Source organism: Xenopus laevis, chromosome 7L, assembly GCF_017654675.1.
Source record: "Xenopus laevis strain J_2021 chromosome 7L, Xenopus_laevis_v10.1, whole genome shotgun sequence".
Taxonomy (NCBI): domain Eukaryota; kingdom Metazoa; phylum Chordata; class Amphibia; order Anura; family Pipidae; genus Xenopus; species Xenopus laevis.
In genome coordinates, this window is record NC_054383.1 from 129,998,521 (window position 1) to 130,025,989 (window position 27,469).

Genomic DNA, 27,469 nt, shown 5'->3' on the forward strand with positions numbered 1-27,469 from the left:
ATACTGACCCAGTTCCTAATTTGCATATGCAAATTTGTGGTGGGACGGGGAAAACGTTTTCTACTTCCTTGTTACAAAAAGGCAATTTCTCTTCACGCCCCTAATTTGCATATGTAAATTAGGCTTTGGTTCAGACGGGCAGAAGGATTAGGCTGAATCCGAATCCTGTCCGAATCCCGAACCGAATCTTGGATTCGGTGCATCCCTAATTGAAAGTGAAAGTAACTGACTGCCCCGCCTCTATGCCTAAGGAATAGAGGAGGGGCAGGCAATATATGATTGACAGCTGAGAGTTTTAAATGAGTTATAACCAGTATAGTTGTTTAATAAAAAAAATAATTTGGGTTTCATGATTCATTTTAAAAGGACTTTTATTATACAGATTTTCAGGTGTGGGTGACGGGTCCCCTTTAAGTTAAAATTTAATGTTATAGAATGGAAACTTTTCAGTTAGTTTTCATTGATTATTTTTCATAGTTTAATTATTTGCCTTCTTTTTCTAAATATTTTCAGCTTTCACATGGGGACACTGACTCCATCTAAAAACAAATGCTCTGTAAGGCTACAAATGTATTGTTATTGCTACTTTTTATTACTCATCTTTCTATTCAGGCCTCCCTTATTCATATTCCAGTCTCTTATTCAAATCAATGCATGGTTGCTAGGGTAATCTGGACCCTAGCAACCGCATTGCTGAGATTGCAAAGCACAAGCTAAATAACTCAAAAATAAAACAATAAAAAATGAAAACCAATTGCAAATGGTCTCAGAATCTCACTCTCTACAGCATGCTAAAAGTTAATTTAAAGGTGAACAACCCCTTTGAATTTGCCAGTTCTTAAGAGTGGGTCACATTCTTTGACTCATTATAGCAGTAGCTCCCAAACTGTAGAGCAATATTTTGGGTAAACACTTATTTAATGGCCGATGCAGCAATGGTTTCATCTATTCTTGCCTTGTTATTGGCTAAACATTGGGCCTTATAAGGGAGCTTAAACCTATAAAGTCTGGTGATCACTGCATTCCAACCACTCAATACTGTCATCTTACCATGTACTTAGTTTAAACTACTACCCTGCCCAACGGACTCCCCCGGGTTAATTTTGCATCCCTATAGAAGCAGTACTTGACTGATCAGCTCATGGTGGTCTTGAAACGTCTCCATACTTGGGCCACAAGAGCTGCATAAAATCTCAAAAATGAAAGGAACAGTAACATCAATAAATGAGTGTTTTAAAGTAATAAAAATATAATGCAGTGTGGCCCTGCACTAGTAAAACTGCTGTGTTTGCTTCAGAAACACTACTATAGTTTATATAAATAAGCTGCTGTGTAGCAATGGGGGCAGCCATTCAAAAGAGAAAAGACTCAGGTTACACAGCAGATAAGCTCTGTAGAACATAATGGTGTTATCCGTTATCCACTATTTAACCTGTGCCATATAGTCTTTTTTCAATTTCTGCCATTGTTACACAGCAGCTTGTTTATATAAACTATAGTAGTAATTATGTTATCTACTGTGTATCCTGTGCTTGAATGGCTGCCCCATGGCTACACAGCAGCTTGTTTATATAAACTATAGTAGTACTTATCTGTCATCTACTGTGTATCCTGTGCTTGAATAACTGCCCCCATGACTACACAGCAGCTTGTTTATATAAACTATAGTAGTACTTATCTGTTATCTACTGTGTATCCTGTGCTTGAATGGCTTCCCCCATGGCTACACAGCAGCTTGTTTATATAAACTATAGTAGTACTTATCTGTCATCTACTGTGTATCCTGTGCTTGAATGACTGCCCCCATGACTACACAGCAGCTTGTTTATATAAACTATAGTAGTACTTATCTGTCATCTACTGTGTATCCTGTGCTTGAATGACTGCCCCCATGACTACACAGCAGCTTGTTTATATAAACTATAGTAGTGTTTCTGAAGCAAACACATCAGTTTAACCAGTGCAGGGCAACACTACATGATATTTTCGTTACTTTAAAACGGTTACTATTCCCTTAAAGGAGAACTAAACCCTAAAGTTAAAAAAACCCTATTCTACATAGACCCCCCTCCCTCCTCCACCCCAGCAAATGCCCCATATGTATAACTTACCCCTCGGTGCAGATTCAGGCATCGGTGTTCATGGCCGCCATCTTTAGCTGCTTTGGTAATCTTTGGAATGAGACCAGCACATCGGCAATTTTCATGAGTTTCAGCACATGCGCAACAGAAAATTACTCCAACTGCGCATGCAACGACATGCCGGTCTCATTCCGAAGAAAAGAAGATGGTGCCCGTGAACTCAGATGCTCAAATCTGCACCGAGGGGTAAGTAAAACGCTTTGGGAATTTGCCCGGGGTAACACTTAGGCTGGTGGGAGGAGGGTCGGGTTTTTTTAAACGTTAGGGTTGAATTCTCCTTTAACAAAGGAAAACATCCTTCTACAGCCTATATACAAAAATCATGACATCACCTTCAGACTTTACAAGGAAATGCAAACTGTTTAATTGTAAAGGTGTTAATCCAAGCTTATTTTTGGTAGCACTTTCCCTTTAAAATCAGAATAAAGTACAGGGATGCATAGATGCAAGTATTCGGACGCATTTCAGCAGGCCCTGCTTAGTATATCGCTGCTGCGGACGGCTCCGAAGCACTTGCAAAAATGGCTGTTCAAAGAGGATAGTGAATATAGCTTTTGGCGTCTATATGCGAGTACATTGTAAACTGGAGATTTACTGCATGATCCTTTCAAAGGCTGCAAAATCACCCCAAGTTTTTGTGGGGAAAAAAAAACTCAGAGCATAAGAGGAAATAATACTAGAATCTGCTCATCCACACACTCGGGTTTAAAAATAGTTTTAAAAAAGCAAAGAAGAAAAAAAAGGTTGTGTTACCTATATTCAATTGCTAAAAGTCTAAGGTATGTTCATATTTATATATATATATATATATATATATTTATAATAATAAAAAAAAAAAAAAAAAGGAAAGCAATTCTTCATTAACCCTCTGCTCCTAAGCACAGACCTTGAACCTACTGCATTGCAATAGTGTGCAGGTCCCAATCTGCAGTGGAATGGGGGGGGGTGAAAAAGAATCTCTCCCAACGAGCGTTAATGGCTATTGTTGAAACCCCACCCTTGTAGCCAACAATCCATAAAGTCCTTTAGAAGGATCAGGGAAATATTTTTTTTGACACCATAAAGTTAAAGGAGAAAAAAAATGCAGGGAGAGGTGTGCTGTGAATGAAGGGTGGTGGCAAGTGAGATGCCACTGAAGAAAAGGGTGCCGATAGTTCCGCTTCGTGGCTTTTTTCCCCATCTACTCTTATTGATGAGCGAGTGAAGAATGTTACTGCCTCGGAGATTCTTCCACCACCTCGATGCCGTGCTGCTGTAGCTGTCCCCTCAAAAGTGCATTCTCGTTCTTCTGATCTTCCATCTGCAAATAGAGGAGAAAGTACCACAAGATGAATATCTAATCCCTTAAAGAAGAAGGAAAGCTACTGAAGCAGTTTATTGCTAATAGAATAGCCACAATAGTGCAAGCTATAAGACTATATTTATTCTGCAGAATGCTTTATCATACCGGAGTAAACAACTCTAGAAGCTCGGTTTGTTTAGGATAGCAGCTGCCATATTAGCTTGGTGTGACATCACTTCTTGCCGAGTCTCTCCCTCCTCACTCATAGCTCTGGGCTCAGATTACAGCAGAGAAGGGAGGAGGGAGGAGCAAACTGAGCATGCTCAAGCCCAAGCCCTGGAGGCTTAAGCTGAAAACAGGAAGTCTGATACAGAAGCCCATGAGTACACAATAGAAGGAAAGAAATGTGGTGTTTCTTTTGACAGAGGACTCAGAGCAGCATTACTTTGGGGGTTTACAGGTGTATTTATATAGACCTTTCTGATAAAGCTTACTTAGTTTTAGCCTTTCCTTCTCCTTTAAACATGGACAAGCAACCCAACTGATGCAGGCCTGCAATTAAATCACCAACTGACCTGTTGTCGCAGCAGCTCGTTGTCCATCTGCAGTCTCTCCACTTCTTTGTAGGTCTCCTGCATGCGTTGGTTTGTCTGCCGGAGCTCACGGATGTAGTCACAAGCTTTAGACAGTATACCACCTTTACTCTGTTAAAAATAAAAAAAAATAAAAGGATTTTTGACAAATAAGCCATGTATGAGCGTGGGAGCAAGATGGTGGTGTTGCCGATTGGCCACAGAGGAAGTAAACAGCATCAGCCACCCATTCATCGGGTGGTATGGAGACATTTTTTTCCTTTGTATGTGTAACAAGGGGAGGGCGGATTTTTTTTTTTTTTAAATAAAAAAAATAAAAAAGAAATTGCACTCACGGCTCCGGTTTTGGCGCTTTCTGTGTTGCAGTCTGGAATGATTTTTGACAGTTGAACGATCCAGTTGTTAATCTTATCTCGCCGTCTCCTCTCCACTAGAAAAAGTAAAAAAAAAATAAACTGAGTAAGTGTGGCAAAAGCAAGGAATAAAAGGCTAAAGTAAAATTCCCTTAAAAGCTTGGCCCAAAACAACTTGATAATTAAAATGCCGCAAAAAACAGAAATCGGTTAAGAAACATGACATTTTTAGCCCTATTCATTTTTAGGGTTTAGTTCTCCTTTAAACACATTATGGCCTGGTTGTATAATAGCTTTTTAGTCTTTTAACAGGGAAAATTCTATTTGATATACTGACCAGCCTAAAGTTTGAGCTTGTCAATAGTAGCAATGATCCAGGACTTCAAACTTGTCACAGGGGGTCACCATCTTGGAAAGTGTCTGTGACACTCACATGCTCAGTGGGCTCTGATTGGCTGTTGAGAAGCTAAGCTTAGGGCTCGTCACTAATTATCCAGCAGAAAATGAGCTTCCCCTGTAATATAAGCTGATGCTACAGGTTTGCTGATTATTAAATTCTAATGCTAATTGCACTGGTTTCTGTGCTGCCATGTAGTAATTATGTGTATTAATTACTAATCAGCCTTATATTGTGACATTTCTATTCTATGTGTACTGTATATTGTGAGTGGGTCCCTAAGCTCAGTAAGTGACAGCAGCACAGAGCATGTGCAGTGAATCAGCAGAAAAGAAGATGGGGAGCTACTGGGGCATCTTTGGAGACACAGATCTTTACTGCTAAAGGGCTGTGGTTGCCTTGGGCTGGTACAGAAGCACAAAACATAATGTACAACATTTCTAGCTACTTCTTTAGTTTAACTTTCCTTGTCCTTTAAAGGGAGACTTGGGGGCACATTAGAAGGCATTTTAACTAGGGATGCATCAAATCCAGGATTCAGTTTAGGGGTTCTGCCTTTTTCAGAAGGATTCGGATTTGGCCACATACAAGTGCCTGGCCGAACCAAATCAAATCAAAACCCAAAAAATCATAAACTTTTCATCAAACAAAGAAGTCAAAATTGTTTTCAAGGGATTCTGATGATTTTTATGGTGCAGTTTTTATTCCTAAATTTCTCTATTTACACTGCAAATAATTCAAATTACGATATAAAATACAATTCCTGAACGAATAAGTACAATTTTAGTTGTAATATTGGGGTGTAGGTGCATCTCATGTCATTTTGCCTGGTCATGTGCTTTCAGAAAGAGCCAGCACTTTAGGATGGAACTGCTTTCTGGCAGGCTGTTGCTTCTCCTACTCAATGTAACTGAACGTGTCTCAGTGGGACCTGGATTTTACTATTGAGTGTTGTTCTTAGATCTACCAGGCAGCTGTTATCTTGTGTTAGGGAGCTGCTATCTGGTTACCTTCCCATTGTTCTTTTGTTAGGCTGCTGGGGGGGAAAAGGAAGGTGAGTGATATTAGTCCAACTTGCAGTACACTAGTGAAGTTTATCAGATGACTGGGGGCACCTGGCAAACTGACAATATGTCTAGCCCCATGTCAGATTTCATCATTAAATATAAAATAATTAGTTTTCTCTTTTGAAAAATGGATGTCAATGCAAAAGTCTGGTGGAGCAGCACTATTAACGGAGGCATTTGGAAAAAAATATGCTGTCCCATGACAGTATCCCTTTAACGGTGCACTGCGTGAGCAGTTCTTTCACTCTAGTTTCTCTAATTTAAATATGGAAATTAGGGTTCAGATTTAGTATTCGGCTGAATCTTTCACAAAGGATTTGGCCAAATGCTAAAAAAAAAAGTGCATTGGATGCATCCATAACTTTAAGCCCATCTAGTTGGCATAAATTCCTCCATCATTAGCTCCCAATCCCATTTACCTTCATTGTGCTGAGCTCTTCGTCTCTCGTCGCGAGGCGTTCTGTTCCCATCCATCTTACTGGTGGCAAAAAGAAATAAAAACAGTGACCAAACATACTGAACCCCACATCATAGGCTTCCATCTCTTCCCTTTAGATTGGTAATCTATAATTTAAATTGACCAAAAAAAAAAAAAACCCTTTAAAAATGGACACTATGGGGGGAATTCACAAAAGTGGAGAGAGCCCATTTTTGGAGTAAAAGTGGTGGTAAACTGGTGTTCATATTCACAAACAGAAATCCGACAAAATTCCGAATCAACCGCCACAAAATTTGTCTAACGATATAAAAATGGCTTAAAAAAGACATTTTAAACGATATCTTCTCCCGACATTTTAAAAATGGAGTAAATCTCTGTATAACCATTTCCTGTTTTTTGTATTTAGACCCTCGTTTCTTGTAACAGAAGTGGAATTTCACAAACGTGTAGGCAGATTTAGAAAGCCCAGGTTATCCCGAAAAAATGATGTACAATTTTCCTAGGTAACCCCCCCCCCAGGAAATGCCAATTTGATGACTGACTGGTTTAGTAAGAGTTAAAGCCAAATTAAGAAAAAAACATTAAGATGTTGTCTGAAAGAATCTGAAAACTGTCTGTTTATAGGAGAATTCAACCCGTAATAAAAATATAAAAAAACCTACCCTGGGTAGACCCTCACTGCCTACTCCCCCCCCCCCAGGCAAATGTCCCAAATCTTTTTACTAACCCTTTGTACAGATTCTGGGCACGGGAGTTCACGGACGCCATCTTCTTTCTTCTGACTTTTCCTGAAGTTTCGGCGCATGCGCAGTTGGAGTAAATTTCCAGTCCCGTACCACTGGGCATGCGCCGAAAGTCGTGAAAATGGCAAAAAGTTTTTCGGAAATTCTCGTGACTTTCGGGGCAGTTGTTCGGGACCGGAAATTTACTCCACCGAAAATGCCGTCAATACACAAAGATTACCGGAGAAGAAGATGGCTGCCATGAACTCCGAGGCCAGAATCTACATGGAGGGGTGAGTAAAAAATTAGGGACATTTGTCTGGGGGGGGGGGGTGAGGAGGAGGGAGGTTTTATTTTTTAAACTACAGGTTGAATTCTCATTTAACAGACACATTCACAAAAGTGGGGTTTGTGAATGTGGTGGGAAATCCTATATTTCTATCTCCACTTTGATTTTGTCTCAATGTCAGCACTTTTGTGAATTCCCCCCTATGACTCTGTACTCCTAGCTACACTGGAAACAAAAATCAAGCAGGAGGGATACGCTCTTTCCACTACATGTAATACACAGGAATATTGCAGCTTTGTCTTTGTTCTTCGTGTGGAGCCCTGCACAAGGGCTTTACATTTCCTTTAGATCATTTAATACACAAACACAATAATGCAACTGTCTTACCAGCAACTCAGATTCATTTTCTCCATTTTCATGATGGTTTTATGAACGGATATGCTAGTGCCATCTATGGGCAACTTTATGGAGCTACACATTAGATGTGCTGCACAATCCGTATTATTTGGAGGAAGCACAAATGTATAACATAGTCACAGACTCTTGCCCAGCAGTGGACAAAAGTTAATTTTCGCTGCCATTTGAAACACTCTTCTTATAGAGTTTAGTGAAGGCAAAAATGAGTTCCGCCATTGCGAAACACCTAATGGAATGTCATGGCAACAAATTATGTGTACATGCCCAAAATTATAAACAGGGTAGTAATGGATACACGGAAGGGAAACACTGAATTGCCTCTACTTAGGAAGGAAGCCTTCTGAATATACAAACTTAATACAGTCACACCCAATGGTCTCAGAGACTGGGAACTGAACTGCTTTATAGACCGTTAGTTTGCTCCTTTATGGTTATGATTGTAGATCAACTATTTGTCATGTTCTTGGCCAGATATATATTTGCCGATTGGGTTTGATGCTTTTTGCCACCTTAATGATCATATTTCGCTTTTTAGACAAATTGTGAGATTATATAATTTAATCCTTTACCTCTGGTATATTATTTTAGGACTTGTATCGTGCCATGCTTCTTCAACATAAGGATCTTTAATTTAATATATATGAATTTTGGACTGTGTGTAATTACATTACATTATTTATATCTATATATGTTGTGTATTTGTCATTTTGATTTGGTCCAGTATTAATTCATTAAGCCTTAGACATTATTGGGGTTATGTAATAAAAGGCACTAAGTTTGCCCTGGGGCAGTAACTCATAGCAACCAATCAACAGGTAGCATTTACTAGTCACCTGTTTAAATGCAAGAATCTTGGCAGATCTATTGTCTCTCTCTCCTTGACTGTAACATTATCCTCTCTTTCGCTTTGGACCAGTGATCCCCAACCAGTAGCTCGTGAGCAACATGTTGCTCTCCGACCCCTTGGATGTTGCTCTCAGGGTCTTCAAAGCAGGTGCTTATTTTCGGATTCCAGGCTTGAAAGCAAGTTTTATTTGCATAAAAACTAAGTATAGTGCCAGGTAGAGCCTCTTCTAGGCTGTCAGTCCACATCGGGGCTACCAAATGGCCAATCACAGCCCTTATTTGGCACCCCAAGGGACTTTTTCATGCTTGTGTTGCTCCCCAGCTGTTTTTACATTTGAATGTGGCTCACGGGTAAAAAAGGTTGGGGACCCCTGCTTTGGAGGGTGAACAACCCCTTTAAAGCAATACACGACTTAATTAGCATTAGAGTTTGGGAATTGTAGCACAGCACTAAAGAGAAGGATGTTGTTACACATGCAGTAAGGCATAAGAATAGTAAGCCCTTGCTCATATACATACGGTGAATAGGGATGAGTTCGTGGAGCAATCGTCCTCTGTGTTCCAGCAGGAAGTACATCTTGGGGGGTCATCATGACGTAAAACTGCCCTATGGATGGAAAATAGAACGTTAGCAAAAGTATCAGGAGCTCTTCTGTTGAGGGTTTATGCACTTTATACAATTATTTTCATGTACGCATTTAGAAAGAAAAAAACATTTCACAGTGCAAAGTCAGGTCAGACTTCTTGAAAGGCATTCGAGTGATATTCAATTTCCATGCAGCTCCAAAAAGAGAGCACAATGCATTCTGAAGTCCGCGCATACGTGGTTCTTCTAACACAAGTGTGGAACAGGTTTGTAAAGCAAAGGTCCATTAGTAACAGAGTAACCTTGTATCTGCACAGAAAACAAGGTAGAAAGCAGCGTTTTCCCTGTAACTGATAACGAGAGTGAAGAAGACAAACCGATCTTCTGTTATCTGGGAAAAATTACTTGTTAGTAGCGATGTACTGAATCCAGGATTCAGTTCGGGATTCGGCCTTTTTCAGCAGGATTCGGGTGAATCCTTCTGCCTAGCCAAACCGAATTTGCATATGCAAATTAGGGTTGGGAAGGAAAATCACGTGACTTTGTCACAAAACAAGTAAAAAATGTTTCCCTCTTCCCATCCCGCATATGCAAATTAGGATTCGGTTCAGTATTCGGCTGAACCGTTAGCGAAGGATTCGGGGGTTCGGCCGAATCCACAATAGTAGATTCGGTGCATCTCTACTTGTTAGGGCAAAAATCTGTTTCAGGCAACATAAGCCTCTCGGACCTAACTAGTCGCTGAAAGGTTAGCCTTATACGAGTATCAAAAATGGGTTCTTTTCAAGAGACTCACTACGTACAGTATAACCCCGGATTATACATTTTCCTCGCATTTTATGGTTTTTTTTTTCTGAGGTTCCGCCATTTGTATGGGGTCTATTCTGGGGATTTACGTCTTGGTTTCCCGGATTTACGTTGGTAAATGAGCCCTGTCCCTTGCCAAGCGCTATATTATATTCGCAAAATACCTGTTATTTTCAGCGTCCATACTTCCTTGTAAAGTTTCTAGTACATGCAGCCGCATGTGTGTCCTGGCACGCTCATGGGAGGTTCTGCAGGAGCAGAAGGGACTGGGACACAAGAACACTACTAGAAACGGGACACGGCTGCTCGATTGAGGAAGATGAGAGTGACAGAAAGCTCCAAGAAACCGTTTGACAAAACAGGCGGGCAGGCTACAGTTGCAGAAAGAGACCCGGGGGCACAAAATTGTGAGTACTGTAGATACAGAAACGGCTAGTGTTCTGGAGCAAGAGGGGTTGGGGGGAAAGAGTTAAAGGGATACTCTCATGGGAAAACATGTTTTTTTCAAAACACATCAGTTAATAGTGCAGCAGAATTCTGCACTGAAATCCAATTCTCAAAAGAGCAAACAGAGTTTTTGTTATATTCAATTTTGAAATCTGACATGGGGCTAGACATATTGTCAGTTTCCCAGCTGCCCCCAGTCATGTGACGTGTGCCTGCACTTTAGGATGGAACTACTTTCTGGCAGGCTGTTATTTCTCCTACTTAATGTAACTGAATCAGTCTCAGTGGGACTTGGCTTTTACTATTGAGTGTTGTTCTTAGCAGGGAGCTGTTGTCTTGTGTTAAAGTGGCCATACACTATAAGATCTGCTCGTTTGGCAAGGTCAGCAAACAAGCGGATCTTAACCCGATTGCAATGCTACGAATTGGCTCCGACGGGTCTGCATCAAGTAGTGCATGTGGTCCTGGATCGTACAAAATAAAAAAAAAATCAAACTTGACCGATCGATACCTGGCTGAATTTTGGCCTGATATCGATCGGGAGGTCCTGTCCGGACCGATATTGGCAGCTTTAATCTGCCCGTGTATGGCCACATTTAGGGAGCTGCTCTCTGTTTACCTTTCCATTGTTCGGTTCTGTTAGGCTGCTGGGGGGGGGGGAATGGAGGGGTTGATATCACTCCAACTTGCAGTACAGCAGTAGAGAGTCACTGAAGTTTATCAGAGCACAAGTCACATGACTGAGGGAAGCTGGGAAATTGACAATATTTCAAGCCCCACCGGATTTCAAAATTGAATATAAAAAAAATCTGTTAGCTCCTTTGAAACGAATTTCAGTGCAGAATTCTGCTGGAGCAGTACTATTAACTGATGTGTTTAAAAATATATATCTATATATATATCTATATATATATCTATATATATATCTATATATATCTCTATCTATCTATCTATCTATCTATCTATCTATCTATCTATCTATCTATATATATATATCTATCTATATCTATCTATATCTATCTATATCTATCTATATATATATATATATATATATATATATATATATATATATATATATAAACAGTATCCCTTTAAAAGCCGTCTGGAGAGTCAGGCTGAAGGGACCGGGGGAAAAGACAAGTGAAGTGGCTGCGGTGTAAGAGAAGGCGGGGGGGGGGGGGGGGGGGGGGAAAGAAGCAGACTGGGAAGGCAGAGAAAGGGACCAGCACACAAGACTGGAAAAGGAAGGAATAGGAGAAAGTCACAAAAATGGTGAAGTAGCTTTACTTTGTTGCTGAAGCATGTTAAATAACTAAGCTACAAACTCGTTTTAAAATAGAAAGGCTCCTACATATTTCTGTATCCTTAACATGTTTCCCTTATTTTCAGTTTTCCCGGATTTTACGTAAATTGGGGGTACTACTGTATATGGAGAGGCCCGGGTGCTCTGCCCCTGAGCCTTCAGCACGAGGGAGCAGATATCACCATATTGCATAGTAGCCTATGATTAGGTGTATTAGGTTTGAGAACACGAAACACGTAAGGCTGTAATCTATACTTGCAATATATACTTTTTTTTTTTTTTTTTTACTACTACTGCCTGGAGGATTGCTCTTTGAGTGCCTACCCTACAAACAATATGGTGATGTTCTTATAAGAGATTGTCTATAAACTATTCCTGTAGCTTCTAACAATTAGGGATGCACCGAATCCAGGATTCGGTTCGGGATTCAGGCCGAATCCTTCTACCCAGCCGAACCGAATCCTAATTTGCGTATGCAAATTAGGGGTGGGGAGGGCATTTGCGTGAATTTTTGTCAAAAAACAAGGAAGTAAAAAATGTTTCCCCCTTCCCACCCCTAATTTGCATATGCAAATTAGGGTTCGGATTCGGTTTGGCCGAATCTTTCGCTAAGGATTCGGAGGTTCGGCCGAATCCAAAAAAGTGGATTCGGTGCATCCCTACTAACAATGTGTGCGGATCTGTTTATGCAAAGTTGAAATTCACCTCCTGCTTGTGCCAGTGCAGGGTCAGACGTCTGCACAGACACAGCTGTAGTGTCCCCCACTGTGGAAGCTGGAAAATAAGCATAGCGCGCCTCCCCACCAACTGCATCTGAGGTAGGGCTTCCGCCATTGCTGAATTGGTTCTGGATCACAGCCTGCAACAGATAAAAGAATAAATGGATATACAAGAGTTGAAGGTTAAACGTTAAACTGTAGGGTATTTTTGTGGTGAACTATCGCAAAAATGAAAATTTAATATAAGCTTCCTCTCTCAGCATCTGTTTCTCTTCATGCAGCAGTTGGGTGTCAGATAATCAATGACAGTTAAATCCAATATATCTTATAGGAGGGCTCCCTTTCCTAGCAGATGTATTAGAGGTCAGTCAAATAACTGATTCCAGTACAAACAAAATGTAACAAAATAACGGCCTTTTGCACAAATTCTGAGAGACATGACGTCTGGTGATTTTAATAGCGTGAGCTTTAAAGGAGACATAGCATAAATGAAGAAAAAAAAACCCCTTATTTTGTAGGCAATTCTCAGTAATATATAATGTTGCTTTTACATGGTGCTAAAATTAATATCTTTAAAAAATTGCCCCCCTTTATTGTAGCTCCCTAAAGATGTTCTCTGATCCATGTCTGTGTTTAAAATGAGGGGTGGGCATGTCCTAACGGTCCCTGCCAGAAGCACAGTAGGAGGGGGACAGCCAATCACAGCCCTGCAGTCACACAAGCACAGACAGGCTTCAGTTCCCTATCAGGTCCTGCTAGCTGCTGATTGGTTCCTGTCCTACAGTGTAGTGAGATGAGAGCTGCCGGTTTCCCTGCACAGCCTGGGAATTTAGGGAGCAGGAAGTGGAAGAGAAGGGAGGGATTAATAGGGTTTTTTCCAGAAATAATCAATACTTCAGCCTGAAACACTACTTTTTTAAGCAAAATTCTTCTATATCTAAAGGAGTATAACGCACTGGTACATTCTTATTTTTTATACAAAATGTCTCCTTTAATACATCTTCTAGGCAAAATGACCGCCCTATAAAATATATTAGATCTAACTGTCAATGAATATGTGACACCCAACTCCTGCATGCAGGCAGAATGAAGAGAAACAGATGCCGAGAGAGGAACAGTAAAAATAAACTTGATTATTTCAGAAATGGTACAGAATTTTTAATCAATTGTATTTAGAAAGTTTCTTATTTCAGTATGATGAAGCTTATATTAAATTTTCATTTTTGCAATAGTTACCCTTTAATTTACAGTTTGTATTAAGGTGATAGCACAAGTTATTTATAATAAGGCATGTACAGTTGTTACATGAGCATCTACTGCAGTGCAGGACTAGACTTATTAGATGTTAGTACAAGTGCAATAGTCCTAATCAAAATGTGAACGGCATTACAGAATACAGATATGTGAAAGAGTTGCCATATAAAGCAGAGCCACAGTTCTAACTTTTAGATGTTTCAGGCAGGAAAAAAAAACTGGCTTAATCACGATACGAAGTAAAGTCAAAGCATGTGACTACCAGTTGGCATCGGACGCTTGACTGATAGAACATGTGACCCGTTTTGGAATGTAAACACACTACAGCTAGAACTGCTACAGAGCTCTATATTTTATTCATCAAAGGAACAGTAACACCAACAAAAATGAAAGTGTTCCATAGTAATTAAAATATAATAAACGGTGTGTTTGCTTCAGAAAGCCTATTAGTTCACATAAACAAGCTGCTGTGTAGCCATTCAAAAGTTCAGGTTACAGAGCAAAAAAGAGATGCAATGTAGAATGCAGTTGTATTCTATTACAGAGCTTATCGTTTATCTGTTAAGTAGCCTGTGCCTTTTCTCCTTTTTTAGATTTAATGGCTGCCTCCATGGCTATACAGCAGCTTGTTTATATAAACTATAGTACAGGATCCCTTATCCGGAAACCCGATATCCAGAAAGCTCCGAATTACGGTTTCCCATAGACTCCATTTTATCCAAATAATTAAAATTTTTTAAAAATGATTTCCTTTTTCTTTGTAATAATAAAACAGTAGCTTGTACTTGATCCCAACTAAGATATAATTAATCCTTATTGGAAGCAAAACCAGCCTATTGGGTTTATTTAATGTTTAAATGATTTTCTAGTAGACATAAGGCATGAAGACCCAAATTATGGAAAGATCCGTTATCTGGAAAACTCCAGGTCCCAAGCATTCTGGATAACAGGTCCAATACCTGCAGTACTTATCTGTTATCTACTGTGTATCCTGTGCTTGAATAGCTGTCCCCATGGCTACACAGCAGCTTGTTTATATAAACTATAGTAGTACTTATCTGTTATCTACTGTGTATCCTGTGCTTGAATGGCTGCTCCCATGGCTACACAGCAGCTTGTTTATATAAACTATAGCAGTCTTTCTAAAGTAAACACATAACTTTAACCAATGCAGGGCAACAGAACATTATATACAGTACATTTACTTTAAAATGATTTTATTTTTTGGTGTTACTGTTCCTTTAAGTGGAAAATAAAATAAATTAAAGAGGTTGGTCACCTTCCAAACACTGTTTTCAAATCAGTAGTTTCCATTATTTAATTTTTTACTGTTTTTCCCAAAATATAAGTGTAAAGTTTAATGTCCCTGTCTCTGGTGTTTGAGTCTGGCAGCTCAGTAATTCAGGTTCAGCTGCCTGTAATGAAACCCAGGGATTCTGCTCAGCAGAGACAAAAATAAGTAATGTATCCATTTAGAACAGTTTACAGGGTCGACGACCCCATCTCCCAGGTCTGCTTCAGAAGGTGAAAAAAGACTCTTGACGCTTCAATATTAGAATAACTGTCACATATAGAAAATAGAAATCATTGGAAAATGTCATTATTTCTGGTGATCCCCCTCCCTTCTGCCCCTCAGGCTACCTGCAACTCCCCCCCCCCCCGGCAAATGCCCCTAATTTTTTTTACTCACCCCTCCGTGCAGATTCTGGCATCGGAGTTCACAGCAGCTGTCTTCTTCGGTAATCTTCATGTATTGATGGCATTTTTCAGCGCATGTGCAGTAGGAGAAATTTTCCAGTCCCAACAACTGCACATGAAAGTCACGAAAATTTCAGAAAATTTTTCGGAAATTTTCGGCAGATGCGTTGTGGTTCAGGACCGGAAAAATACTCCAACTGCGCGCAGGCACTGAAAATGCAGTCAATAGACGAAGTTTGCTGAAACTTCCCAAAAAATACAGAGGAAAGAAGATTGCGCCCGTGAACTCCCGTTGCCAGAATCTGCACGGAGGGGCGAGTAAAAAATATGGGGCATTTGCCCTGGGGGGGGGGGGAGAAGGGAGAGGGGTCTACCCAGGGTAGGGGAGGGTTTTTTTTTTTTTAATTACGGGTTGAATTCTCCTTTAATCTGCTTGCAGCCAACTGTCAACAATTGCAAAAATATCAGTCACTTCTTACCTGTGCTACGGCTTGCTGAGTGCCGCCAAAGGCTGCTGTTGACACAACACTGACTGCCCCTGATGCATCCCCCTGGCCATCCAGCTGACCATCTGTCACCTGGACAACTCTGTATGTCACCTATAGAACAGAAAATGTAAAATCCTCATTTCAGGCTGTCCCTTTTTAACATACAAAACTTTACACAATGTTCACCTTAAGATGAATATGCAGTCCTGCAGCAAATCTAGTACGGACAACGCAGCATACATATTAAAGGGATACTGTCGTGGGAAAACGTTTTTTCCCCCAAAACACATCAGTTAATAGTGCTGCTCCAGCAGAATTCTGCCCTGAAATCCGTTTCTCAAAAGAGCAAACAGATTTTTTTATATTTAATTTTGAAATCTGACATGGGGCTAGACATATTGTCAGTTTCCCAGCTGCCCCCAGTCACGTGACTTGTGCTCACTCTTTACTGCAAGTTGGAGTGATATCACCCCCCCAGCAGCCTATATTTAGTGATGAAATCTAGACTCCTTGTCAGTTTCCCACGTACCCCCCCCAGTCAGGTGGCTTGTGCTCAGTCACTCTTTACTGCAAGTTAAAGCAGCCAAAGAGAACAATGGGAAGGTAACCAGATAGCAACTCCCTAACACAAGGTAACAGCTGCCTGGTAGAAGAGCAGCACTCAATAGTAAAATTCAGAGACGCATTCAGTAGGCGAAACAGCCTGCCAGAAGAAGTTCCATCCTAAAGTGCTGGCTCTTTCTGAAAGCACATGACCAGGCAAAATGACCTCATATGCACCTACACACCAATATTACCACTTAAAAAATACACTTGCTGGTTCTGGAATTACATTTTATATGGTAGAGTGAATTATTTGCAGTGTAAACAGTGAAATAAAAACTACACTATAAAAATCATGACAGAATCCCTTTAAGGGTCAGAGCAAATCTATTCTTCCAGATGACTAACCTCCCCGAACTGGCTCCCCTGCCTTCCCGCCGGCTAAAATGTAAATCGCCAGCGGGATGGCTCTCTGAGCGATTCGTATCTTAACCGGTGGGAAGGCAGTTCTGGGAGATAAGTGTGCCCTGACCCTTAGAGGCAGTCTTCTAAGTAGCCCCGTGTTAATTTTGTTACCTGTCCTCCATTGTTTTCTGTGCGAAACTGATACTGGATATTGTGGTCTGAGAAGGCAGCTTGTTGGACAGTGGCAATGGCCACGGCAGTATGTTCCTCGGCACTCGTATCATCTCCTGTGTTGGGAAAAGCAAACAGAAGAAAGTAAAAATCATGTTGCTTTTGCAGTTTGTACATCCTCAATAGCATAATGCTTAAAGATGTGGCTTCCATCATGACAGCAACACTCACCTTCATGCAACTCTACAACTTCTTCCGTCTCCTGTCCTTTGTCGTGACTAGAAAAAAAAATGACAACCTTAGAGAGCAAAGCCGTTACCAGTGCTTTGTATTTTTAATTTGGGTATAATGGCATCACCCTTTTTAGAATCTTTATAGTCTATGCCCAAGCTTAGACGCCCAACACTCTGGCTACCACTACTCCCATTACGATTATATTTTATTTGAAAACAGAAGGGCTTGAGTACAGCGACTGTATGAGGTAAAGGTGCACTACGGGCGACTTCTGTTGATGCTCAGATTAAAGGGGTGGTTTACCTTTATGTTAATATATATTATGTTATAGAATGGACAGTTCCAAGCAACTTTTCAATCTGTCTTCATTTTATTTTTGAATTATTCACCTTCTTCTTCTGACTCTTTCCAGCTTTCAAATGGGGGTCATTGACCGCATCTAAAAAAACAAATTCTCTGTAAGGCTACACATGTATTGTTATTGCATCTTTGTATTACTCATCTTTCTATTGAGGCCTCTCCTATTCATATTCTAGTATCTTAATTAAATCAACACGTGGTTGCTAGGGTAATTTGGAACCTAGCAACTAAATGGATGAAATAGCAAACTGGAGAGCAGGTGAATACATTTCAAAATAACTAAAAAACCACAAATAATGAAAACAAATTACACATTGTCTCAGAATATCACTCTACAGCATATTCAAAGTTAATTTAAAGGTGAACAACCCCCTTAAGAAGAATCGTAAACAAAAGCATCCAATGATATGCAAAGCTTTTCTATGGAGCGGAGTCAGTAAACAAACCCTAGCCAAAGGGATAAAAGGTCAGATACGTTTGCATGCCATATTTCCCCTATTAGCTCTGCGCATCTGTATGTTGCACTATAAAGTTTCCGATCCGGTACCCCAGTATAATTAGATATTTTAACAATTAAAGCAGATTAACATCCCATAGAGACTCTTATTTCGCAGTCATGCGGAGATTTCTGGGTCATTTGATTAATTTAGTATCCACGGAGTTGTGTGATCATTAACCATTCCCCCGACGCCACGGGCACTTCGTTACTTGCTGTGATACGTTGCCTTCAGATCAAGGAAACCAGTGAGCTGTCTCATCAGACTAGTTATTCTGTGTGTTTTTCAGAACATCTGACTGCTTTTTTTATTATTATTGCTAAAGCTAGTACATACAGAATTTGTAACCACAGATGTACCCTGCCCAGACAGAGGGCCAGGTGAGATGCCCTCTGTCTGAGTGGGTGGTACCTGTCTAGTAAGAGGGCCAGATGAGATGCCCTCTGTCTGAGTGGGTGGTACCATGTCTAGTAAGAGGGCCAGGTGAGATGCCCTATGTCTGAGTGGGTGGTACCATGTCTAGTAAGAGGGCCAGGTGAGATGCCCTATGTCTGAGTGGGTGGTACCATGTCTAGTAAGAGGGCCAGGTGAGATGCCCTCTGGTCTGAGTGGTTGGTACAAGGTCTCGTAAGAGGAAAAGGTGAGATGCCCTCTGGTCTGAGTGGGTGGTACCCTGTCTAGTAAGAGGGCCAGATAAGATGCCCTCTGTCTGAGTGGGTGGTACCCTGTCTAATAAGAGGGCCAGGTGAGATGCCCTCTGTCTGAGTGGGAGGTACCTTGTCTAGTAAGAGGACCAGGTGAGATGCCCTCTGGTCTGAGTGGTTGGTACAAGGTCTAGTAAGAGGGACAGATGAGATGTCCTCTGTCCAAGTGGGTGGTACCCTGTCTAGTAAGATGCCCTGTTTCCAAACGGGTGGTACCCTGCCCAGACAGAGGCCCAGGTAAGAACCTCTGTCCGAATGAGTGGTACCCTGCCCAGTAAGAGGGCCAGATGAGATGCCATCTGTCCAAATGGCGTTTGATGTACCCTGCCCAGACAGAGGGCAGGTAGGCTACACCATAGGCTGTATCCCTCACCACAGATTTATCGGCCCCATCCTGCAAGTGCCACAGATTTCAGGAGGGCCCTCTCACCACTAGTGCACATACACCCTAGGATAAATGTGAGTGACGCATTCAGAATGAACAACCATAGCTGCACCCATCCCAGCTCAAGGGCAAAGTAAACCAGGAGGTGCTCAATGAACGGCCAATCACAGGCACAGCCTGACTAGACAAGAGCTCAAGGTGAAAGGTGGATACAAAAGCAGGGAAGAGTGAATTCTCTATGTTCTAATAAGTTACTAATCACAAGCAGCGCTAGGAACAATCACAAACATCTCTGCCTGTGGGGTTATTTTGTTTCCTTCCAAGCAGATGTTCAAAGTTATGAGATGTAGGAATAAAATTACAGGGGAATCCAGTAAAAGAATGAATAAATGAACAGGGATTGTGTATAGATCATTATGGCATCTTTATAATGCTGGGCAATGGTACACAGGGGGGGATGAGCAGGTTCAGTTTTACACATCCGATTGCTACGGCCCAGGATCCTCACAACGGAAGAAACAGCAGCTCAATATAAAGTGTCGCACGCAGGAGTAAAAGCACTGATCCGACAATAAGGAACAGCTCATTCTGGAAAAAACTGGGATCAGAAATAATTGCTGTGAACACACAAAGAATAAAGGGGAAACTATTTTTCATCTATATACAAGCATGTCATATATTATGATGAGGCCTGTGTCAAGAGGACATTACAGCAAGGTAAAGGAATAGTCCAATAGCAGGAAAGGGGTGAGCAAACAACATCCATGAACCTCCATTTTAATTCTTTTTCTGGGTACCAGAAAAAAATGGCATAAAATCTGGGAAAATGTAAAATCAGTGAAATGTATTAAACATGACATATAGGTGGGACCACACACACGAAAAAAAATTATGTAATAAAATTAGGGAAAAACTTAAGGAAAACTATACCCCCCCCCAAACAATGTAGGTCTCTATAAATATAGCAAAAATCAGCTCATACGTAAAACCCAATTCCTTACATATAATTGGAAAACACCCTAGATATTGACGCCAAGGGTTGACTGAACAGTTTGATGCCCAATATGCAAAGATAGACCAAAGCAGATGGCATGTGCGGACCCCAAATAAAAACAGTGCATACGACTTTTCTCTGCTTCGCCTTCTGTGGACAAAGACCTGTGACTGCGCATTGTCTGCCACAAGACCCTCCTAACAGCACAAAGACCCCCCAGAGCCATATATTTTTGGAAAGTACACATTCTGAGGAATCAAAAATAGGTAATTATGTCTGTCTACGCCAAACTACCATACTGCAACGCTAAGCTAAAGGCAGAAGTTTTTATGATATTTCTCAAAATCGCCTAAAAACATTGCAATTGGCCGCATTTATCTCACCCAATTTCTTACATACAATTGTAAAACACCCTAAATAATGACACCAAGGGGCCCGATTCACAAAGGGTCGAATTAACCCTCGATATTCGACTGGGAATTAAAATCCTTCGACTTCGAATATCGAAGTATTTTAGCGCAAATAGTGCGATCGAACGATAAAATCGAAGGATTTTAATCCAACAATCGAAGGAATATCCTTCGATCAAAAAAACGTAGGAAAGCCTATGGGGAACTTCCCTATAGGCTAACATTGAGTTTGGTAGCTTTTAGATGGCGAACTAGGGGGGTCGAAGTTTTTTCTTAAAGAGACAGTACTTCAACTATCGAATGGTCGAACGATTTTTAGTACGAATCCTTCGATTCTAAGTCGCAGTCGAAGGTCGTAGTAGCCCATTTGATGGTCGAAGTAGCCCAAAAAACACTTCGAAATTCGAAGTTTTTTTTTACTTCGAATCCTTCACTCGAAGTTAGTGAATCGGCCCCCAAGGGTCTAATGAACAGTTTGATGCCCAATATGCAAAGATAAACCAAAGCAGCTGGCATGTGCAGACCCCAAATAAAAACAGGGCATATGAATTTTTTTGGCTGCCAATTCGCCTTTTGTGAATATAGACCCAGACTGCTTATTATGTGCTACAAGACCCTCCTAACAGCACAAAGACCAACAAAACCATATATTTTTGGAAAGTACACATTCTGACGAATCCAAATTGCTAAAAATGTGTTTGTACTCCAAATGATCAAAGAGCAAATGGCGCTAAAAAAATGTAAGGAACAACAATGCAAGCATACAAATCACAAAAATCAAATACAAATCAAATAACTGATCCAACAGCGTGGTTGGTGGTCAGAATGTTTGATCCAATAGTCACACTGGGAAAGCAACAGCTTTTAGGGGAATAACAAGGAGGAAACTGATAAAATGAAGAACTAAAAAAATAAAAAAAGTAAAAAAAGGACCTATAAGTGTGGCTTTGTGTAAACGTGTGTGTACAGCTCTAACAAGTGTATAAGTGTGTGCATATCTGTATGTGACACTGTAAAATACAAAAAAAGCCAGAAAATTAAAAAAAAAATCTACCTTTAGTTATGCGTGTGCTGTGTATGTGTAATTGCATGTATGTGTGTGTGTTACTGTGTAAATAGAAGGGCACTTAGTGTTTTTTGGAGAAGAAACAATTAGAAGCAGATCTGCACACACAGGATCAGGTAAGAAGTCGGGTCCTGCGACAATCGCATCACAAGACCCTAGTGGCAGCCCCCTCGGCTTGTTGTCTAGGGGGTTGAGCAGCCAGGAGAGCCTCTCTGCACTTCGATTCTGGCAGAAGTGCAGAGAGGCAGCCGTTTAAACAAAGAACGTAGCTCCTACGTTCTTGGCAATTACAGGAGCTACGTTCTTGGCAGGGAAAGGGTTAAAGGAATGATAATATAATGTACTGTTGCCCTGCACTGGTACCACTAGTGTGTTTGCTTCAAAAAGACTACTATAGTTTATTTAAACAAGCTGCTGTGTAGCCATGGGGGCAGCCATTCAAGCACAGGATACACAGTAGATAACAGATAAGTACTACTATAGTTTATATAAACAAGCTGCTGTGTAGCCATGGGGGCAGCCATTCAAGCACAGGATACACAGTAGATAACAGATAAGTACTACTATAGTTTATATAAACAAGCTGCTGTGTAGCCATGGGGGCAGCCATTCAAGCACAGGATACACAGTAGATAACAGATAAGTACTAGTATAGTTTATATAAACAAGCTGCTGTGTAGCCATGGGGGCAGCCATTCAAGCACAGGATACACAGTAGATAACAGATAAGTACTACTATAGTTTATATAAACAAGCTGCTGTGTAGCCATGGGGGCAGCCATTCAAGCACAGGATACACAGTAGATAACAGATAAGTACTACTATAGTTTATATAAACAAGCTGCTGTGTAGCCATGGGGGCAGCCATTCAAGCACAGGATACACAGTAGATAACAGATAAGTACTACTATAGTTTATATAAACAAGCTGCTGTGTAGCCATGGGGGCAGCCATTCAAGCACAGGATACACAGTAGATAACAGATAAGTACTACTATAGTTTATATAAACAAGCTGCTGTGTAGCCATGGGGGCAGCCATTCAAGCACAGGATACACAGTAGATAACAGATAAGTACTACTATAGTTTATATAAACAAGCTGCTGTGTAGGCCATGGGGGGGCAGCCATTCAAGCACAGGATACACAGTAGATAACAGATAAGTACTATAGTTTATATAAACAAGCTGCTGTGTAGCCATGGGGGCAGCCATTCAAGCACAGGATACACAGTAGATAACAGATAAGTATTACTATAGTTTATATAAACAAGCTGCTGTGTAGCCATGGGGGCAGCCATTCAAGCACAGGATACACAGTAGATAACAGATAAGTACTACTATAGTTTATATAAACAAGCTGCTGTGTAGCCATGGGGGCAGCCATTCAAGCACAGGATACACAGTAGATAACAGATAAGTACTACTATAGTTTATATAAACAAGCTGCTGTGTAGCCATGGGGGCAGCCATTCAAGCACAGGATACACAGTAGATAACAGATAAGTACTACTATAGTTTATATAAACAAGCTGCTGTGTAGCCATGGGGGCAGCCATTCAAGCACAGGATACACAGTAGATAACAGATAAGTACTACTATAGTTTATATAAACAAGCTGCTGTGTAGCCATGGGGGCAGCCATTCAAGCACAGGATACACAGTAGATAACAGATAAGTACTACTATAGTTTATATAAACAAGCTGCTGTGTAGCCATGGGGGCAGCCATTCAAGCACAGGATACACAGTAGATAACAGATAAGTACTACTATAGTTTATATAAACAAGCTGCTGTGTAGCCATGGGGGCAGCCATTCAAGCACAGGATACACAGTAGATAACAGATAAGTACTACTATAGTTTATATAAACAAGCTGCTGTGTAGCCATGGGGACAAGCCATTCAAGCACAGGATACACAGTAGATAACAGATAAGTACTACTATAGTTTATATAAACAAGCTGCTGTGTAGCCATGGGGGCAGCCATTCAAGCACAGGATACACAGTAGATAACAGATAAGTACTACTATAGTTTATATAAACAAGCTGCCACTATAGTTTATATAAACAAGCTGATGTGTAGCCATGGGGGCAGCCATTCAAGCACAGGATACACAATAGATAACAACAGTACTACTATAGTTTATATAAACAAACTGCTGAAACTGAATTACTGAAACTGTTAAAAAAAGGCTTTAGTTACTTACATTTGTATGCAATCTTTTTGTTCAACCCACTGAAGTAAAGCTGAAAGTCTGCAGTTCAACTGAGTTGTTTCATTTAAAATTCATTGTGGTAATGTACAGAACCAAAATGAGAAAAAAGTGGTCTCTGTCCAAAGATTTATGGGCCTAACTGTACATACAACTCATACTTACAGAGGCTATTACATTAACGTACTGTGGTTTGCTTGGCCTTTATAAGCATTTAGCTTTAATAAACCCCCTGCCCATATCCCCTTTGCTGTGTGTTATCTTCTGCAGAGCACAGAAAGGTAAAAATAAATACTATTTTAAGACAAACATCTATCTTGTTGCATTTAATGAGTAAATATATAGGTTTCAACTTAAATACCAATTCAAATTAAGAACAAACCTACAGACCCCCTACCTTGTACGTAACATGGGTAGTGCTTGTATAACAAAATATACCTATTTTTCAACTATTATAAAGCACTAATGGAAAATATGTCCTTACCTTAATTCACACCCTCCTCTCCCCTTATAAACAAGGTAATTAGTACTTATGGAGAGAAGGTTCCCTGTATAAACAACCTGTGCCCCTTCCCTAAGATTCAGGCTTTGTAGTAAATATCAGCTCACTTCACAGCAGGCTTATCTGCAGACTGGTAATTTGTTAGATCAGCTTCTCCTCTGTAAAGTGACTCGGCAGAAGAGGAAATGGGAAAGTAAATTTGATTTCTATTCCTTGTTTGTTAGTAATAACTAAAACCATAGCTCGTTCTTTATGAAAACGATAGGCAAAAACTATGTTCGGCACAAGTCCTATGCACTGAGCTCATGTAGAAAAATCTGGTTTACTGCCTCTTTAAAATGGTGATGCACATTAACGTTATCTGTAAATGTAACTGCTATTGACAGCAGGATCAGTCTGGTTGTTTATATTCTCTGCACTACTGGTTCTGACTCCTGAAACAGTGCAGCAAGCCAACTGACTAAATGGGTTGTTAACTTTTAGCATGATGTAGAGTGTGATATTCTGAGACAATTTGCAATCAGTCTTCATTTTTTATTATTTGTGGTTTTTATAGTTATTGGGCTTTTTATTGAGCAGCTCTCCAGTTTTAAATTTAAGGCAATCTGGTTGTTATGGTCCAAATGACCCCAGCAACCATGCATTGATTTGAACAAGAGACTGGAATATGAATAGGAGAGGCCTGAATAGAAAGAGGAGTAATAAAAAGTAGCAATAACAATACATTTATAGCCTTACAGAGTTTCTGTTTTTTAGATGGGGTCAGTGACCCCCATTTGAAAACTGGAAAGCGTAAGAAGAAGGGAAATAATTAAAAAACTATAAAAAAATAAATAATTTAGACTGAATGAAAAGTTGCTTAGAATTAGCCATTCTATAACATACTAAAAGTTAACTTAAAGGTGAACCACCCCTTTAACTGTTAGTAGGATGTAGAAAGTGATATTCTGAGACAATTTGCAATTGGTTTTCATTTTTTATTATTTGTAGTTTTTGAGTTATTTGGCTAATTATTCAGCAGCTCTCCAGTTTGCAATTTCAGCACTCTGGTTGCTAGGGTCCAAATGACCCTAGCAACCATACAATGATTTGAATAAGAGACTGGAATATGAATAGGAGAGGCTTGAATAGAAATAAGAGTAATAAAAAGCATCAATCAATGTAACAATACATTTGTAGCCTTACTGTGCATTTGTTTTTTTAGATGGGGTCAGTGACCCCCATTTGAAAACTGGAAAGCGTCAGAAGAATGCAAATAATTCAAAAACAACAAAAAATAAATAATGAAGACCAAATAAAAAGTTGCTTAGAATTAGACATTCTAGAACATGCTAAAAGTTAACTTAAGGAAGAACCACCCCATTAACTATTAGTATGACGTGACAATTTTTCAATTGGTTTTCATTTTTTATTATTAGTGGTTTTTGAGTTATTTGGCTTTTTATTCAGCAGCTCTCCAGTTTACAATTTCAGCCACCTGGTTGCTAGGATCCAAATTACCCTAGCAACCCTGGACTGCTTTGAATAAGAGACCGGAATATGAATAGGAGAGGCCTGAATTAGACATTCTAGATGTCTCAACTGTAAACCACCCCTTTAACTATTAATATGATGTAGAAAGTGATATTGTGAGACAATTTCCTATTAGGGTTGCCACCTGGCTGGTATTTTACTGGCCTGGCCAGTAAAAATGATGGTTGATCCCAATGTTATTAATAGGGAAAAGAGATAAATATATAGGAAGGCCGGTATTTTTTTCCAGAAAAGGTGGCAACCTTATTTCAATTTGGTTTTTTTATTATTATTTGTGGTTTTTGAGTTATTTGGCTAATTATTCAGCAGCTCTCCAGTTTGCAGTTTCAGCACTCTGGTTGCTAGGGTCCAAATTACCCTAGCAACGATGCATTGATTTGAATAAGAGACTGGAATATGAATAGAAGAGCCTTGTTTAGAAAGAGAAGTAATAAAAAGTAATAAAAACAATACATTTGTAGCCTTACAAAGGATTTGTTTTTTTAGATGGGGGTCAGTGACCCCCATTTGAAAACTGGAAAGTGTCAGAAGACGGGAAATAAATCAAAAAACTATAAAAAAAAATAAATAATGAAGACCAATTAAAAAGTTGCTTGCAACTGACAATTCTTTAACAGACTACCTACCATACCTTTAAATATTAGTATGGAAAAAAAAGCATCAACAACAATACATTTGTAGCCTTACCGAGCATTTGTTTTTTTTAGATGGGGTCAGTGACCCCCATTTGAAAACTGGAAAGTGTCAGAAGAAGGGAAACAATTCAAAAACTATAAAAAAAAATAATGAAGACCCATTAAAAAGTCGCTTAGAACTGACCATTCTATAACATATTACCTACCCACCATACCTTGAACTGTTAGTATGATAGAAAAGCATTAATAACAATAAATGTGAAGTGTTAAAGAGCATTTGTTTATTAGATGGGGTCAGTGACCCCTGAAAGCTGTAAAGAGTCAGAAGAATAAACAAACGTTGCTAATCTATCAGCTTTATACTGTGGAAATGGTCAGTGAATATATATTGGGATGTTCATGAAATAATAATAATAATAGAAGTGGGTGAGGAGGAGGGGCAGGGAGAAAGCTTTCCCTATGAATAATAACATTTCTATAGGAATCAGTCTGACCCTAATGATGTCTCAGTCAGTCCCAGTGCTGAGAGAAGTCACAGCCAAAGCCTATGGGAGTGTAGGCCGCACAGCCTGGGCCTAGATTAGCTCACCTGGCGGAGTCGAGGCCCTGATCCAGCATGTCCATGTGTCGAGCGTCTGGGTTGGGAGGCAGCGGGCGGAATCTTTAGCCCGAGTCCCCCCAGACTCAGGCGTTACAGGCCCAGGGCCCGGGGCGGCCCGGAAAGGGGGAGGCGTGAGAGCCGGCGGTGCTTCTCCTGATCACGGGGACAAACAGACGGGTCATGTGAGGAGCTTTCCCTTCCCTGCCTGTCCTGTACCGCCGCCGGGACACGTGAGGAGGGAGGCGTGGAGATGAGACACGCTGTGTCTGTGGCTAATGCGTTACGCACGGGAGAGAGCTAGAGCGTTCCGGAACCGACAGTCACCGAACGGCAATAACGTCGGGAACGCGCTTCACACGGAAACTGCG

At 40.4% G+C, this 27,469-nt stretch overlaps 1 protein-coding gene across 1 annotated transcript; it reads right to left on the reverse strand.

Moving 5' to 3' along the window:
• Window positions 1–2,474: 2,474 nt before the first annotated feature.
• usf2.L (upstream transcription factor 2, c-fos interacting L homeolog) lies at window positions 2,475–27,469 on the reverse strand. Its single transcript, NM_001094665.3, is given in 10 exon segments — window positions 2,475–3,441; window positions 3,999–4,127; window positions 4,352–4,446; window positions 6,253–6,311; window positions 9,066–9,153; window positions 12,395–12,548; window positions 15,840–15,959; window positions 16,968–17,083; window positions 17,199–17,245; window positions 27,090–27,469. Coding segments are annotated over 10 exon segments (933 nt in total). The 5' UTR covers window positions 27,125–27,469; the 3' UTR covers window positions 2,475–3,351.